Source organism: Lissotriton vulgaris, chromosome 5 (assembly GCF_964263255.1).
Source record: "Lissotriton vulgaris chromosome 5, aLisVul1.2, whole genome shotgun sequence".
Lineage (NCBI taxonomy): Eukaryota > Metazoa > Chordata > Amphibia > Caudata > Salamandridae > Lissotriton > Lissotriton vulgaris.
In genome coordinates, this window is record NC_141693.1 from 179317562 (window position 1) to 179336388 (window position 18827).

General features: G+C 43.6%; 1 protein-coding gene across 1 annotated transcript; it reads right to left on the minus strand.

Moving 5' to 3' along the window:
* Positions 1 to 1589: 1589 nt before the first annotated feature.
* On the minus strand, positions 1590 to 14452 carry ATP6V1G1 (ATPase H+ transporting V1 subunit G1). Its single transcript, XM_086921105.1, has 3 exons — positions 14316 to 14452; positions 3410 to 3510; positions 1590 to 2434 (listed from the first exon to the last, which is right to left on the minus strand). Exons 1-3 carry the CDS (start codon positions 14395 to 14397, stop codon positions 2261 to 2263), a joined length of 357 nt encoding a protein of 118 aa, XP_086777231.1. The 5' UTR covers positions 14398 to 14452; the 3' UTR covers positions 1590 to 2260.
* Between the last annotated feature and the right edge of the window lie 4375 nt (positions 14453 to 18827).

The window sequence follows — 18827 nt, forward strand, 5'->3', positions numbered from 1 at the left end:
AGGCAGCCTGAATGTGAGAACTTCACACTGGTGTGGCAGATATCAGACCCAGGAGCTCTTTATCAATCTCCTTTCACAAACACCAAATTCACTCTCAACTCATAAGATGCATTCTACACCTGGGTGATCACAGCGACTAAATTGGTCACGGCCAGTTCAATAAATTATTCTCTTGAAGCCCCATCACAGTAAAAGAACATACAGAAGGCAGGAGATATGAGTGACGTTAAAATCATGTGTTTGGAGTTAGTTTTGTATTTTATAATCTGTGACATTCTGAAACCGGCCATAATGAACTCAACCTGCCTCCTGCTTCCTTTCAGTTGAATCTTTCGTCGGAGGGGCTTGGCTGAAAACACGTCCACAGCTCTGCTCGCCTGTGTAATTGTATTTAAACATCGCTTACTACCCCCAACGAGGCGTCGAAGCGTGTACCCATTTTATAACTTTATATTCACAAATGCACTTCTGCACCTTATGCATCAACACATTTTCCCATAGACACAGAATGGGCAAAACCCTTTGATGCATCTGGCCCTTAGGGAGATGATCAGCACACGCACTCCGTCCATTTCATGAAGGATTCTTTATGCTCCAGGACGGCAAAGGTAGGAAGGTACGCCTTTCTGTGTTTGCAGAGCATCGATTTGCATGAAGTTTAACGTTCTGTGTTTACTTTGATGAACACCACCGTTTGACTGACAGCAATAAAGGTTCTATTTGGCAAAGGCGGTCACTTCCTGCACTCTATCGGGCAAATCTTGAAATAACGATGCAACTATCTAAACATATGTCACAACCAAAAATATGCTGAGGAAGCATTATAGAAACGTACAGATGGAAAAAAAATGTTTTCGTGTGAGATCCTGAACTGGAACACACCTGCACAGATGTAAATTCTGCAGGGACTGGCATGATGCCTGGCAGATATTGGAGGATTGTGGCAAGTATAAAACACGGACACGCACGGCATTCAACAAGCTTGCAGAACCAGGGAAAAGCAACAGCATCACTGATGAATACACCACGGAGGAATAAAAGCTGCTAATTATACAGAAAATAGTTTTACTAGCCCGTTCAAGGGCACTTGAAAATGAATCAAGCAGGCAGTCTTTGAAGTTGCTCTAAATTAAGACTCCTTCCATGAAACGAATTTGAATATGCGCATCTTTCTACTGTAGATTATTCTTTAGCCCCCCGGAGCTTCACCAGATACTAAAAGAAAACGGTTGCAAGAAACACCACCAGGAAGTAAGTATAAGTACGTTGTCTCGTAGCAACCTCCACGTCGGACTCCCCTCCCAAAATGCACCGCGCGGTTCATTACACGCTTCAAATGTCCCTTCAAGATGCAGGGAGACGCTCAAGGCTGTACCCTTCATATTGCGCGACAGAAACCATGTGTAACTAATCATCTATTATTTCTAAACAGGGCTCTGCCTCTGAGTCATCGCAACGGAAGGTTCGGAAAATATCTGGCACTGCAGACTCACTTCCGCACGAGCGAGTGACTGGCTCTGTGTTACTCAACTGGAGACTACGAAAAGGAGAAGTAAAAACATGCAATGACAAAATACTGGAACACTGTAAAAAGTTACAAAACACGTTTATTTTTGAGAAAGAAGAGTACAACTAACAATTTCCTCTGGGACATGAACTGGGAATAAACAGAGAATTGGGGAGCAGGGGCAGGAGGTGCAGGGTAGGTGCCGCAGTTCTAAGGCACTTGCAGTTAAGCAACCTAAATCACAGTGCACTCGTCCATTCACAAATATGACAACACAGATGCAGGTCCCAGGTCCACCACACGCGCCCTCTAGCAGCATGCGAGTGGATCGCTGGCAAGTGCTTGTAAACGTCTCAGTGACACACTTCTTCCTTTTCACTTACATTCAAGCCAAGTCACAGAGAGCCTTGTGTTCAATCCTTTGTCAATGAAGGGCCACATTCACAGCAGGAGTGTCATTGACACCGGTCCCTCATCTCTGGCCATGTGCGTTTCCATTCATTCTCATTAATTTATCACTCCCTTTTGTTTGACCTGCATAGATTGTGAACATTCCTAATGCATCTTTGGGGATATTCTAAGGCAGGGCAGAGAGAAACCCGGAGACTTCTTTTACTAGAGGATCAACAGCTTTTAAAAATATTAATATCTTTGCAGAAAAATATACACCTGACTAAGGCCTGGTCACAAAACTCTATGCTCCCCGTGACCATTGGCTTCTATTGCTAACACACAGGGAATTCATCCATCACTCTATCCAGAGACGCGGTAGTTGATGTGGATTTCCGGTTTAATTTCACAGACCAATTTTAAGATGCTCTGCAACACCAGATCTTTATTGGTCTCGTAGTTCTCCTCTATAATTTTCATCTTCTCCACTGTACCCTTGTCCACTTCAGAGCTGTAACTTCCGTGTGACCCCAAAGCCTACAGTCAATAAAGAAAAGGACATTGGCAAAATGCAAAACTCAGGAAAGCAGTAAAATAAAGAGCTCACTGTATAAAACTCATACAGCCCACCATAAGTGGCCATGCTCGGAGAACACACTGGGTGAAACCAAATTTGGCACCCCCTCCAATTCATCCTCTTTAACTATATACCAAATGGGAGGGGTGGGGAAAGGAAATGGAGGCAAGAGAAAGGACAGCAAAGAGAATAAAATAAGTCAAAATGAAATGCATGCATGGGCACCAGCAGCCTCCATAAAGTGTTTAAAGGCACTTTTCTTTGGAGCCACGTCGGAAGGAAACTGCAACAGGCAGCTCCTGTGCCCCTCTAAAGGTGTGCGTCCTGAGCTCACAGATTGTAAAGTCCGGGGCGGCTATCACCCCCCCCCCCCCCTTAATGGTTTGAGCCATATGTTTTAGACAAGGCTGTGACTGCTTGCTGATAAAAACCCACCCAATCCTGAGAGCTACAGCAAGAATTACATCAACGTGGTACTCCTTGTTTGTAATTCTGTATTACTAAATAATGCAGTAGTTGGGTAACAGGTGTTACAGGAGTTCAAGCATGCTTGCACCGGCCTACTCTGTATCCATAGCTACCCACTTCATGTAATTAGGTTCTCAAAACCATATAATACATGATTCATTTTTAGAGCAGTGACAAAGCTAACAAGGAGACCTGAACTAATTGAAGTGTTGAAGCTGATCACTGTGTGGCTAAGCACCATCTGGGTGGCTAAGCAACATCAAACGCAAACTGGACAGTTGGTATGCAAATTAAAACACACTTTGTTCCACACTCCGTAAGAATAATGTGTTATCTTAATAGCAGTTTGGTCCGTAAGGGCCTATGGTAGTTGGGGGAACGCATTTGGGTTTTGAAATGAGCCCTTCGGAGTACACCATAGGAGACAAAGAGTACTGGTAAACTAAACAGGGTTTTAGTTATCGTACCGCATTTTCCTTTGTTCTGAATTCCTGCTCTCTCTGCAGACGATACTGCTCAATCTCAGCCTGAGCTTCCTCTTTTGCTTGCTTCAATCTTTTGTTCTTCCCTGTGACGATGAAAATGAGAGACAAAAGACTTATAGACATGGAAAAGAAACACAAAAAGGGTATTTCACACATAGTAATATGCATTTGTAGACATACACGAACTCAAATATGTGACCATGTAATGATAATTTCTCTTGCAAAATTTGTCCCGTTCCTGAATCATCCAGCCTTCTTCACCCATAACACTTAACACTATATGATCAATCCATCTCATGCCAAATGCCGGTCTTCATAGTTCATCCTAACTGCAAGAGCAGTGAAGTGGTAACCGTAGTCATGACAATGCATTACAGATAGTTATAAGCAGGACTCTGGACTATAATCACAACCCTTTATCAGAAGACAGGCTGAAGAAGAGAACGGTAATGTCCTTGATTAATAGCTACTTGCACTTGTAACCGAAGGAAAGGAGTGACGCCAAGAGTCAAAAGTATTTTGAACATGCATTCTAAATCCTTTCAGCAACACAAGTGAAGGCCTAGTTGACAGGTTTTTCAATTCTTTATATGTGACACAAATTAGATTATATTGACTTCTAGTAAAGCAGCTCAACATAAGATCGAAGATTTGTTTTGTAGGTATGCTGGCTGTTGAAGAAACAGAGCCTTGTAAAGACGTATACAATTTATTTAAACTATTTGGCATCAAGAAGTAGAGTACAAGCCCAGAGAAAGGAATAGGCGGCAGACTATAAAAAGATCTTTCAGGGGTGCAAGGTTGGCATTCAGGAATGATGCATGAACATTTTCATGGGTAATCAAAGGCTTTACTCTGAATAGACATTACAGTTGATAGTGAGAAGAAAGTTAGTCAAGCATTGTGAAATTGTAGAGTAATGTCTTGGCTCAGTTCACGCTACAGAAATATTACATACACATGCATAACATGGCAGTCTCAAGTAAAAGGAGAGATTTTGCAGCATGAAATGCTTAATGCCTAGTAGAGAGTGCTGAATAAATCAGGGTATCATGTCTACAGTACTGGGGCCTGACAAGGGGAATTGGATTATGTTAGGTTCAAGAATTAACAATTGAGTTTTTTAAGAGTTTACACGAGTCCTCAGAATAATAGTGTTAACCAGAGATAAATTCCTCTGTAAGTTTGGATGTCATCACATGATACTTTGTATGAGACTATGCTCATATAGTTGATGAACGAATTCCTATTTCCGGTCTAGACGAGAACTATGTAAAAAGATGCGTGATGACGCGGAGTTGTGTAATAGTAAAAAACAGAACCCTGGGGAATTTCAGAATGACAGTGTAGATGATCTAGAGGACTCAAGAAGAAACAACCTGGAACAGTCTCTCGAAAGCATAGCCTCATACAAAGTATCATTTAGGGGTTGCAAAATCCACCATGAGAACAGCAGCCAAGAGGCACAGGAACTTTAGCAGACATACATATTCTCATCAAGAACATTTATGGCACTGTCCCTATCCTGCAACAAGATCCCAGCCCCAAATGGAAAGCAGAGAGAAAGGTGCTGGCGTAGATCAATCAATCAATCAATCAATCAGTGACACTTATAGAGCGCGCTACATACCCGTAGGGTCTCAGGGCGCTGGGGGGGGGGGGGGGGGGGGGCGCTACTGCTCGAACAGCCAGGTCTTCAGCTTCTGAGGCTTTCCGACCAATATCCCTGGTTTGACTTTCGACCGCCTAATTACAATGTAGGCGGTCTGAAGTCAAACCGCCGGTCATTCTGGGTGGCTTCAGATGGGCTCAAGGAGCCCGTCGACCAGCCGGAAACCCTAACATAATCCTGACTTTGAGGGCCAATAGCTGGGCCCCCTTCTCCTGCCGCCTTCGGTTGGGGCCAAGGGGGCTCCTATGGTGCCTCCTGTAAATCCCTGCATAGTGTGGCAGGCACCTTGAGGTGCCATACACACTGTGCAAGGATTTACACAAACTCCCATTTCTCTATGGGAGCTTGTGATGTGTGCGGAAATCGCCCGCAGCACAAGCTCCCATTGAGAAATGGGAGTTTGCATACGCACCATGTGCGATCACATAATAATGCGGTGTTCGGAACCGACGACCTATGGTCGGTCAGTTCTCACACCGAAACAGTGTCAGGTGGACTCAAGTCCACCCAGCAATGTAATTAGGGCCAGAGTTGTTAAATGAATAAGATAACAGCAGATTTTGAACTAGCTTACTGAATTGTCATCCAAGCAGGAACTTTTCATAGTTGGATTGATGAATGGGTGTTTGTATAAGAATTGGAGGAAGTGCGTATGTGAAAGAAAGCAAAGACACAGGGAAGCTAACAGACATGTCCTCTACACGTTGATGCACAAACACAGCAAGCACCAAAAATATTTTAAGTGCAAATTCACAAGTCAGTGGACTAGTACATCACTATCCTAGCCTTTGCAGCATACATTGCTAACCCATTTCATTTTTAACCCTCGTTTAAAGTTTTCTTTACAGCAGCAAAAGGAGGATACAACATGCAATTAAGCTGAAACTCAAAGTCTTTGGCAATGTTTTAAGCAGGCATAACACATTTCTACACTAATCTTGTATATTTTTTACTAAAGAGCATGTCAGTACAGCTTTCCATCTAATGCAAGTATGGGAGTTGCGTTTTATATGGCTTGAATAATAGCAACATTTAATAATGATGGATGCCTATCACTGGATGCCTACCTACTAGACACCATTTCTCCGGACGTCGCCTTCCTAACAGAAACATGGATGAACGCCTCCTCAGCCCCAGACATCACCATTGCCATCCCGGAAGGATACAAGATCATCCGCAAGGACCGCACCAAACAAACAGGAGGAGGCATCGCCATCGTCCATAAGAACTCCATCTGCATCTCAACCAGTTCAGACGCAAACCCCGCTAGCGCCGAACACCTTCACTTCCAGATCCACACCGACCCCAAGACCACACTCAGAGGCACCCTCCTCTACCGACCTCCAGGACCCCGTGCACAATTCAGCGACAATATCACTGACTTTATCACCCCACACGCCCTTCCCTCCGAGGAATACATTCTATTGGGAGACCTCAACTTTCACCTGGAAAAGAGCAATGACAACAACGCCACCTCCCTTATAGACAATCTCGGACTCAAACAACTTGTCACTACGCCCACCCACATCGCTGGTCACACACTCAACCCTATCTTCACCTCCAGCAAACATGTCTCCTTCAGTCACACCACAACTCTCCATTGGACGGACCACAGCTGCGTACACTTTATCTACAATAAGACCACAACTCACAACCATCCTCAACCCACTTTGCGAAGAAACTGGAACAAAATCACCATCGACCAGATCTCCTCATCGCTTCTTCAAAACCGCCCTGCCCACTCATCAAACGCCGACCAAGCTGCCACTAACCTCACTCAATGGCTTTCCAACAGCGCCGACATCCTAGCACCGTTGAAAAAAGTCAAATCAAACGAGGCAGCAAAAACGCCTCCTGGTTCAACGATTATCTTAAGAAATCGAAGAAACTCTGTCGCTCCCTCGAGAAGGCCTGGAAAAAAGACCCAAACACCAGCACCAGGGACGCCTTCAAAAACACCACCCGCATACACCACCAACTAATCCGGTCTGCCAAGAAAGCCGCATTCAAAGACCGACTAGACAACAACACCCACAACAGCAAGGAATTATTCAACATCGTCAAAGAATTTACCAACCCCTCAGCCAACTCCAACGACATCACCTCCTCTCAAGCCCTCTGCGACTCTCTAGCTTCGTTCTTCCACAACAAAATCGCAGACATCCACAACAGCTTCGACAACCGACCCGGAGACCAACCCACCCAACCTTCTGCAGGACCCTCACCCCCCTTAAACATCCTTAATGACTGGAACTTAATCTCCACTGAGGACACCATCCACCTGATTAACTCCATCCACTCAGGATCCCCCACAGACCCTTGCCCTCACCACATCTTCAACAAAGCAGACTCCATCATAGCACCACACCTCCGAGACGTCATCAACTGCTCCCTCAACTCCGCCACCTTCCCAGAAAGCTGGAAACACGCAGAACTTAGCGCCCTTCTGAAAAAACCCACAGCGGACCCCACCGAACTCAAAAACTACCGCCCCATCTCGCTCCTTCCATTCCCGGCCAAAGTCATCGAGAAAGCTGTCAACAACCAGCTCGCCGCCTTCCTCGAAACCAACAAATCCCTCGACTCCTCACAGTCCGGCTTCCGAGCCAAACACAGCACGGAGACCGCCCTCATCGCAGCAACAGACATTCGAACTCTACTGGACAATGGAGACACAGTCGCCCTCATCCTCCTCGACCTCTCCGCAGCCTTCGACACAGTCTGCCATAGCACCCTTCTACGGTGCCTCAGAAACATCGGAATCCAAGGAAAAGCACTGGAATGGATCACCTCATTCCTCACCGGAAGAACCCAGAGAGTCCGCCTCCCACCATTCAAGTCAGAGGCCACTGAAGTCATCTGCGGCGTGCCACAAGGATAATCACTCAGCCCCACCTTCTTCAACGTATACATGAGCCCCCTCGCGGCCATCGCACGCCAACACAACCTCAACATCATCTCCTACGCCGACGATACTCAACTGATCCTCTCACTCACCAAAGACCCTAACACCGCCAAAACCAACCTACATGAAGGAATGAAAGAAGTAGCCGAGTGGATGAAGCACAGCCGTCTGAAACTGAACTCTGACAAAACAGAAGTCCTGATCTTAGGTACCTCCCCCTCCGCCTGGGATGACTCTTGGTGGCCAGAGGCCCTTGGAAAAGCACCCATCCCGACGGACCACGCACGGAACCTGGGCGTCATCCTGGACTTCTCACTCTCCATGAACAGACAAGTCAACGCCGTTTCATCTTCTTGCTTCAACATTCTTCGCATGCTCAAAAAAACATTTCGCTGGATCCCCACCGAAACCAGAAAAACGGTCACCCATGCACTGGTTACAAGCCGCCTAGACTACGGAAACACCCTATACGCCGGTATCACCGCAAAACTCCAGAAAAAACTGCAACGCATCCAGAACGCATCAGCCAGACTCATACTAGACATCCCGCGTAAAGACCACATCTCTAGTCACCTGAAAAACCTCCACTGGCTTCCCGTCAATAAGAGGATCACTTTCCGCCTCCTAACCCACGCACACAAAGCACTTTACGAACTTGGACCCGAATGCCTCAACACACGACTTTCATTCTATACCCCCCCCCCCGCCAGCTACGATCCTCCAACCAAGCCCTTGCTACCGTACCTCGCATCAACAAAACCACCATGGGAGGTGGATCCTTCTATCTCGCAGCCAAAACCTGGAACTCACTCCCCACTCACCTTCGTCTCACTCAAAACCACCTAGCATTCAGAAAACAACTTAAAACTTGGATATTCGACAAGTAATTCCCCACCCTCCTCAAGCGCCTTGAGACCCTCCGGGTATGTTAGCGCGCTATATAAATCCTCTGACTTGACTTGACTGGTTACACATTGATTTAGAAATGTAGTACTGTGCTTCTGAGGTGTGGATCAAGATCGTATGGCTATCACTCCATTTTTAGTTCTTCCACACATTACTCCATCAGCCTAATCCATATAAGAGGCTTAGCAATCCACGTTTTTTTTTAATCATGATTTCTTCTTTGATATTTGCTCTCATTCTTCAACATCTTAGTACAACTGCTGAAGGTGTAGGATGGCCATATCGTTCTTACCATTTCAACCTCTGGATCAAGAAAAGCACCAAGGTAGAGTTAACAAGCATTAACTACTCACTCACTCATTTTATGGCTGCATTGAATGAAGAATCATTTGAAATGCGGAAACTGCTTAATTTCTATCTGTTTAGATAGGAGACCTTGTCATTTATTTTAGGGTCATCCAATGGAAGGTTTAATGGACTTAAATGCACGGCTAATACTGAGGGTGTGAGTCACTGCCTTTATTAAGATTGGGAGGAGGTGCAGTTAATTGCATAATAATACCCACAGCCCTCTTTGTGTTTTGTCTATATATTTTAGTGAGCATGGGTGGTCTCTACATTCCAAATCTTTCACCCGGTAGGAATGAAGGTTCACATTTTTAACTAAAAGTTTTATCTTCCAATCCCTGTAAAAATCACAGGGTAATTCAAGCAATGAAACATGTATATCTATTATACAATTGAAAAGGGATCTTTTGTCAAAACTCGAAGGTAGAAAAGTTGATTTTTAAACATGTGATCTGGTAAACTCCTGAGCTAGCTAACCTGGATCACAAATTTTGACCAAATACATACAGCACTTTGAGGAGAGATTTCAACACGTATCTGATTTACTGGGATTGGGACTTGTGACCTCCTCCTTAAACACAAATAAACGCAGCATGTGCTCAGCTTATTTAGCTACTTAACCAGCCAATTTTTGGATCTTTTCAGATTGCAACTGAGCACTCCATGTGCTGCTATGACAAGACAGTTTCTTCATAAGCCATTCAATACTGGCTTAATAACATGTGCTATTCTCCAATTTCGTGCCAATAATGTTTCCAACTCAGAAGAATGAAAGGATTTACAACTTTAATATTAATGTTATAATGATATAACTATGCAGGAGCTACACTGATCGTTGACCTATCTTACCAGTAATAAGAATGTGATTCAAATCACCAATGAAATGTGTTCAGAGAAACGTAACACTTGTGGAAAGCTGCTGAGTATCAGTACTGAAAGACAAGCACATTTTAGATGTTGGAACAGAGGTGTATCATGGGAGCTCTGCAGATTGTTACTTAGTGTCAGGCTAGTTTAGAGGTATCTTGTGAAAGCCGAGTCGATTTCTTAGCAGAAGGATAATGCCGCAAACGACTGATCAAGGATAGAGGGGAATGGTCAGACCTTTGTTGGTGTTGTGGATTTTTCAGGTACGGGATAAGCAATCCCTAGTGCACATCAGAGTGGAGGGTCAAGGGCAGTGATGGGAGATTACAGTAATGGCATAAATAGTCCACAAAAGAATCGATATACTGAAGAAAAACAGTTTTAACACACACTAGACCAGGGATCTTCCAAACATTTCTGTAATAAGAGCTACTTATATTCAATTAAAATCATCTTGAGTTACCAATATTATTAGCGTTGTAATTGTGACCACATCAGAAAATATTCTATTATTGGCCACTGTCAGCAAGCCATAGCAGTACTTCCTCTGGCACCACACCAAGGAAATAATATTAGTAAAAGTCTCTCCAATGCCAAACGATTTATCACTCAAATATCAGCTTTAATTATATTTTTAAAATTCAACCATTTTTCTCCAAACATTAGGTTGCGAGTCCTCAAAATACACATAGTTATGTATATGTTGTACACACACTGTTAAAGTTTGGTATACATATATTAGTTCAACGAAGCACATGCTTCTAATTTAGTATGTTGGGCTACACACAGGAGAGCTACTTAAAAGGTAGATGGGGAGCTACCAGTAGCTCTAGAGCAACTTAGTGGAGAAGACTATTCCAGACAATGAAGTGGTATTACGAGTAGCCATTTTCAAAGCAAGTGTCTTTCACATTGAATAGCATATGACTAATGGTTGCCTAACACATCACCATTAACTTTTGACATAATGCGAACAAGGCACAGTGATACAATGCAAATATACACTATACCCATGCCAAGATATCACCTTTGTGTTTTGCCACATCTGCCTTGTCACAATTTTTCTTAGATCTGCCTAGCAGTGCTGCAGCAATTTCCCCTCTGTGCTACTTGTGATTTATTCCCATTGTTCATGACGAGCTCAGCTCGTCATGAGCACACTACCAGTGTACTGCATGATGAGCTGAGCTCGTCATGAGCATCGAAGGGGTTAATCATCTTATTTCTTTAAGAATTAATTTGCATTATTCCCTGAGGATGAAACAAAGTGCACCAGAGATTTTCGGATGCCCTCTCAAGACTGCATACTGCCTATGCCAAACAATGTATATTTCTGTAAAACCACACACAAATGATTAATACCACAAAGATCATGCAACCATGAACTTGGTTTCAATAGGTTAAGCCTACTGCCACTTTCTTGATCTTTGGGTTCCTTCTTATTCAGAACTTATCATTTACACCTTCTGCTGTCCTACTTCCACTAGAATCCATGCACATCACAAGTTATTTTAATACATTAATTTACACTTCAACTTAGATCAACAAAACTAAAAGAAAAACAGAATATATATTGATAAAGGAGTGAACTAAAGCATAAATATGGTGCCTTTAAATATTTTCAAAACATTCTTTAAAAAATTAAACAAACTATAACATTTGTTAATTCAGTGGATTAAATATAAAATTAACAAATTCATTATATGTATTTATCTTTTATTTAAAAATTATTATACCTAGGTACCTTCTTAAGTTAACGGATAATGCCGAACATACTTGCAGAACATGGAACAGTTCATGGTTTTCTCCCTGACAAAGACTGCAGTTGAGAAGTCATTGGTTTGTCCTGCCCATATACCCATTAAGGGCTTTAGAGGCACATTTCCTATTCACTGCATCATTTTAATTGCCTTACTGTACGTTCATTAAGAAGGGAAAGACAGGGCTGGGCTTGACCAAGTGATATATTAACAGAAAAAGTTTTGTACATCTTACATTTTGCACAGTAGTCTATATCGAGATTATGGCTCAACTGCACAATCGAGGTTTTCAAAAATAGTTATAAATATCCAAGGTGTACGTTTGAAGTAGTTCGATTTTACCCCAAAACCTATGTAGTGAAAACTAAATTCAAAGTGAAAGTCCTTTGCATAAAGGGGCTTATTAACAGATCCTCCCCAAAAGTGGTTTCAGTAATCCTTCTGGGGTATGTAGAGGTAGGCAAGCCATTAGAAGGTAAAGCCAAATGCCGGGCTCAGAAAAAGGTATTCTTGGACCCTTGAACACAAAACAAGCTACACTATCCTGTGGCTTCTGCTTTGCAGCCACACTCTAACCACGTGCCGAGAATTAAAGAAAACGTTAAACTTGAACGTAAAACATGATTAGGAAAGAGATACCCATCTAGTAGCTGAATGACTATAATGTGAACCTAGAAAACCTGGGGTTTATGCCGGCCTTCCCACTTGACCAAAATATGTTATCATGGGCAAATATTTTATTCCCCTGTGCTTTTTGGTCTGCTCATTATTGCATTTGAGGGCACTTTGCAATACGCGAGTTCAGGCTACGTGCTATACAAATACCTCATGTCTCTGATTTAAATAGACTAGAATGTTATTCCATGAAAAAATCTAGGCCACATATAGGACGCTCATAACTACTGACTAGCATCTTATTTCACAATGGCACTGTCGTCATGGGACAGTGGGCGGGCGTTTAAAGTTCATATTTTAAAAACTGCCACTTTTACAAAATGCCACTCAAAGTAGTGATGCAATCTGATCTTCTAAACTGAAACGCTACATGAACAACACAACCGCCCATAAAGGATCCATTGCTGAATCTTCGGCAACTGAATTTTGGTCCCAGGATCTTTTTGTCTTTGGAATGGTCTGCGCCCTTCCAAATGCCCTCTAGTTCAAACGTCACCCAGCATAAACAATCAGATTTCAATTTATTTAAACCTCTGATCCTATAGCCAACATGGGATCTACCACATCAGGTTTCAATATCTCAAAAAAGCGTCACAAGGTCCTCCATTCTGGCATGCCCAGTATACCCTTGTTTAAATCCCAAAACTCTGACTGCTTACAAACCTGCCATTCCCCTACACCTGTCAATCAACTAAGTTACCTTTACCCAATTATATGTTTTAGCCACATAATTGGTTAATTCAGTCTGGTACTCCTTCCACAAGGTATACTTTTATCCACAGAAACAGCACATCAGCAAGACCATTCCAAACTCCTTTACCTGGCTCTACCTGCCCCGAATAAAAAGTTCTGTTGAGATCTTTGTAGCTCAACATAAGAAACCCCTGGCTGCGTTCTTTAGTAAGTCATCAACCCATACCCAAAATATCTTAATGTTTTTTTAATAGTGGACACTGACTGATCGTCCAAACTACTTAAGTACCACTAGTCCCAGTTGTATCCATCAGTCTATACCTCCACTCAAACATATTTGTTTTATTATCTCACAACTACCGCTCACCACGGAAAAAAGAAAGACAGTCACAGTGTCACTTATACCAACCACAGAATGTTATCATCATCAGAATCTAAGCCCATAAGGATTTGATACTATCAAACTACAAGTAAACATCTTCAAGATCACACACTGTCCAACCATGGACCGAGCTTGCACTGCAAGATCCCAGGATCGTTCTATCTCTTCATACATTTTTTTGATTCCCCCTTTAAGTTACTAGATCGTTAGCCACTGTTAGGGTGCTTTCAGCTCAAGAACCTTTCTAATCTTCCCCGCAGGATCATCATCTTCGCAAGCCACACCTCACCAGAGGGTCTTTCCATACACCTGATAACAATGTACTATCCCCATCATGGCTCTATTTCCCCTGGTTATTCCTCCCTGAAGGGTCTATCTCTCTGTACTACAAAAGCTTTACAACCCTGCGCTTTTCCTTCGTGTTTTAGACGCACCCCAAAACTATATTCTTGTCTCTCTTCTTTGCGCCCGTTTACAACCTATCCCCGAACAGCACCACTCTTCTTTTTTAAGGAACCATTCCCTAACGCCTTATCCCCAGTACAACGAAGCACTTTCCCTTCTCAATATATTTATTTCCGAGCCCGTACAACTCCATACACAGCTCGTGACCGCATACGCCTGTTTTTCAGCATCCGTGTGAATCCTCCCCCAGAGTCCCCGGCCTCTCAATGTCTCACTCTTTCGGGCCTCCGACACCTTCTCGGCCGCCCTCTTCTCGGCCTGGAGCAGCTGCTGGATACCCTGGGACTGACTGGCCATAGCTGGAGACGGGAGCCGCTACTATCCGTACAAGCCGAAGATCACTGAGTCGTCTGTCAGCTGACTGCCGCTTCCTGTCACCAGACAGCACTCCTCGCGCGTCAGCTGACCGCACTTCCGCCTTCTCGCCCAGAACGCCCACCTCCCCTCCCCTCATAGCTCAGCCTAGCGTTCTAATTCAGCACTAGACTGCTAACCTTTCATACGATGTGTCTGCCCGGGGCAACATGTTTCTCTACAAAACAACTTTAGGATTCTTTAACTTTTCTTTACACCGTGCTGTTTGTGTAGTCCACGGGTAGTCGAAAAGATTTCACCTGGGGCAAACAAGTTTGGTCTCTGGCGTGACAGAGAGCAGCACAGGTACAGGGGAGTAAGGTGGTTGTAGGGTATCGAATTTATTTATTTATGCGTTTTTATATAGCGCGGACTTTACCCGAAGGTGTCAGAGCGCTTCACAATAGGAACATTAAGGATACATGAGGAGAAAATTACAAGTGAACAAATTACAAAAGCAAACGTTAAGTTACATGAGGTAAAAGTGACAATTGTGAGTAAACAAAATACAAGAGATAGCAAACGGTACATTACAGGAGGAAAAAAGTGACATGTGTGCAAGTTACAAAGGCGCACAAAGTATAAGTAGAGGTATAGTATTGCAATAAATGGTAGACATTCAAGCACAAGAACAAAGTTTACGTAGGCAATGGTGGCACTTGTGCAAGTATCTAAAGCTAACAAAATGGAGGTAGCATACAGTGTGTTACAAGAGAAAGTGACGTGTGCATGTTAGAAAAGAGTACCAAACACAGGTAGAAGGATAATACTTCAATAAATCGCAGACACTCAAACACAAGAACAAACGTTATGTAGGCAATGGTGGCAAGTCTGCCAGTATCTAAAGCAAACAAAATGAAGGAGGTAGCAAGCAGTGTGTTACAAGAGAAAAGTGACGTGTGCATGTTAAAAAAGAGTACCAGACACAGGTAGAAGGATAATACTTCAAAAAAATGGCAGATCAACTGTCATTTCCCATTTTCCCGCTTGACCAAACTGTGTAATCCTGGCAATTCCTTTATTATACTTTTCCTCGTTTTCCTTAATTTCCACATGTAAAAGGACCTCGAAATACACGACTTCAGAATGTGACTGTACAAAAACGTCTCCTGTGTTCCATTTAATAAACTATAATGTTTTTTACTTATTTATTTTATTTTATTTAATGCATTTTTATATAGCGCAGACTTTACCCAGTGTCAGAGCGCTTCACATACTCGCTGCTATTTTCCTCCCCCCCCTTCTCCTTCCCCCTTTACCCGAAGGTGTCAGAGCGCTTCACGTTACATGAGGCAAAACTGACAATTGTGAGCAAACAAAATACAAGAGGTAGCAAACGGTACATTACAGGAGGAAAAAGTGACATGTGTGCAGGTTACAAAAGCGTACTAAGTACAAGTAGAGGTATAGTACTGCAATAAATGGCAAACACTCAAAGACAAGAACAAACGTTACGTAGGCAATGTTGGCACTTGTGCAAGTATCCAAAGCAAACAAAATGTTTGATAACAACCCAGCCACGCAAGGGGAGAACATAGCTGTTTTGCGTTTTAGTTCACTATTGGCATTGTTGCAAGGGTAGGGGTGATGCACGAATGTTTCTAAATTCATGTTTGAAAACTATCAGCTTTAAAAAAAAAAAACTTCTCAATGCACTGATATAATCTGATTGACTAATTTGAAAGGTTCTGCATTTAAATAAAATACTCTTTTTGAATTTTGAAGAGACTATCATATTTTTACACGTTTGCTGCAAGATGTCTGTCATAAACAAGTTCTTGTCTCTTCCCTACTGCTTAGCTGGAATGTGTGATGACCTCATAGAATGTTTGGGTGCCTGTGTGTGTGTGTGGTGCGTCAGTTGGTGAATGCAGGCTGAGCAGCAGGGAGGCTGCTCCTAGTGGGGCTACGCTTCACCTTCTTACATCCTTCTACTCATCTATCCTGGAACCAAGCTACAATAAAGATATCCTGTTTATACACCGGCCTGTGTATTTTCTATTTGCGACAATTTGGCGACGATCCTGAAGAACCTACGCATGGAGTATGGAAGGCCTTGTACAAAGGAACTAAGGAACCAAGAGACTGAAACAGTTAGGAAAAGAAAATGTTATTGTAACCAAGACATTGAAACCATGAAGAAATGCCCTAGTCAGCCCCTCCAGTGTCCTTTACCATCTGGACAGCCTACAGCCTGGGCGTTTCACCTTCTACCACCGGTCTGCAAACAGTTACTGTGGTGAACACTGCCATCCTGCTGCCTTGTTACTCCTGCCCTGTTGTTCCTTCTACAGTTGTGAGACAGGCTATTTATTTGGATTGGCAGTAGCAACTGGTGCTTAAGAATTGGCACCAGCGATGTGTTCTGGAGAAAACTGATATCCCTGTGAGGAGTTACACTTGGGGAAAAATAATGAGCAGAGGCTGGTGGTCTACTATTTGTTTTAAGCTGGTGGAGAGAGGCTGCTAAAGTGAATTCTGAGGATGTGCTCCTCGGCACTCTAGAGGAAAGGGAGCGACGCGTTGTGGAGGAAATCGGCACCGCACACACACTTCAGTAAGAGTCTACCAGAGGGGTATTATGCACTATCTGTGAGTGCAGTTGCACCATGGCAGTTGAACCGCGTTGTGTTACGGGCCCCCAGGGGCGAAGACAGGTGACACATGTTTTGTCTTTGATGGTTGGGCTTGGTTGGGACCTTTGGATTCAGCGCTACCCAACCGCCGTTTTAAAATTAAAAAAATAAAGAACTTAACATGAGGCAATTGTTGCACGCGCTTACCTCAGTCCAGCTCTTTGTCATGTGCAGTCTCATCTGCCCATGTCCCGCGTCACCTACTGAATCTTCATTGTGATGCACACTTCATCTCTACTACAACGCTGCTTTTAGACTTTTTGGTGCACATCATTGCCGTGAGCCACCCGGCAGCCGGCAGCATGCCAATCTTCTACATTGTGGTGTAAGCTCTTGCCAACCACGTTTTTTGTCTTTTGTACGTTACAATAAAGTTCATTGGCACGTCGTCGTCTTGCAGCACGAAGAAAGTACACATTTTCCCATCAGTTTCCCCACATTAGGCTCTGCGCTGTTCCTCTTTGGCCTGCGAGTTCCTGTACCCCGACGTGGTGCACCCGAGGTGGCGTTCTCATCCAAAAAGAGCCCTGGCATTGGACGTGTGGTAGTACACAGAAGGACACAGTACATATAGGGACAGTCACCATGAGGAAGTCATTGCTCCATTCCACTTTGGATGCGAACAGCCATAATGAACTTTGCGAGAGGTATTCGGATGAGATACCGCTCACCGGAGCTCGAGTCTTTCTTTTCATTATTTTGCTGGCCATTATAATGCATCTCTCATTTTAGTTTGTATGCGCTCAAGGTCGTAGTTTGTGCATAGGGTCCATATCAGTTGTGGATCACCCCTCTCTCCAGTTTTTACTGCACTGTGTACCCATCTTTGGGGTGGTCATGGGGGTGGTGTACCCTGTCCTGAGGAGGTTTTGTGGGTGGTAGCTGCCTCCTATTCAGTTTCGGGTGCTGGGGGCAATCAGTGACTTAATTTAGTTTTTGCGGTGACGCTCACCCTGCTGTTTACACTCTCATGGGGAGGTGGTATTGGCGGTCAGCATCATTTATGTTTAGAGTATACCAATGTATGGGGAGGTTGTGAGAGCGGTGAGTGTTCAAGCCAAGTTTTGGGTTAGTGTAGAGTGTACATGTTTTGGTAGGTTGTGGGGCTAGTCAGATGCTCCAATCTAGTTTTTAGGGTGGTGTTTACTCTACGGTGTATCCTTCTTTGGGGAGGTTGTAGAGCCAGTCAAATGCTCCAATTTTAGTTTTTTTTAATAGGGGTGGTTGCGGGGCCAGTCAATGCCCAATTCTGTTTTCTAGGGTGATGTTTTACCCTGCGGAGTAACCTTCTATGGGGAGATTGTGGGTCCAGTCAAATGTCCCAATTTAGTTTTTATGGTGATGTGTACCCTACGGTGTATCCTTCATTGGGGAGGTTGTCCGAGCCAGTCAATGCTCCAATTTTGGTTTGTGGGGTGATGTTTTACCCTACAGTGTACCCTTCATTTGGCAAGTTGTGGAGTCAGTAAATGCTCCATTTGAGTTTACTCATTCTTTACGGTGTACCCTTCAGTGGGGGGGTTAATGTTTTCTTTTTCTTTAGGTTGTGAGGGCAATTAGCATCCAAGGTATTCTCCCTAGCATAAGAGTATACCCTTTCACAAGGAGGTTGTGGGGACATTGTGTATCCCAAAGTCATGCCCTCGCAATTTTGTCACTCCCAAAGGGAGGGTGATGGGGCATGCTTGGTTAATCTCCCAAGTAGTTATTCTCGGAAGTAGTTATTCTTCTATTTTT

Coding starts and splice junctions, on each gene's coding strand:
- ATP6V1G1 (XM_086921105.1), bottom strand. CDS start 14,397: ATGGCCAGTCAGTCCCAGGGTATCCAGCAGCTGCTCCAGGCCGAGAAG. Junction 3,511..14,315: donor GGTGTCGGAGGCCCGAAAGA/GTGAGACATTGA, acceptor TCATCGTCACAG/GGAAGAACAAAAGATTGAAG. Junction 2,435..3,409: donor TCAGAACAAAGGAAAATGCG/GTACGATAACTA, acceptor TATTGACTGTAG/GCTTTGGGGTCACACGGAAG.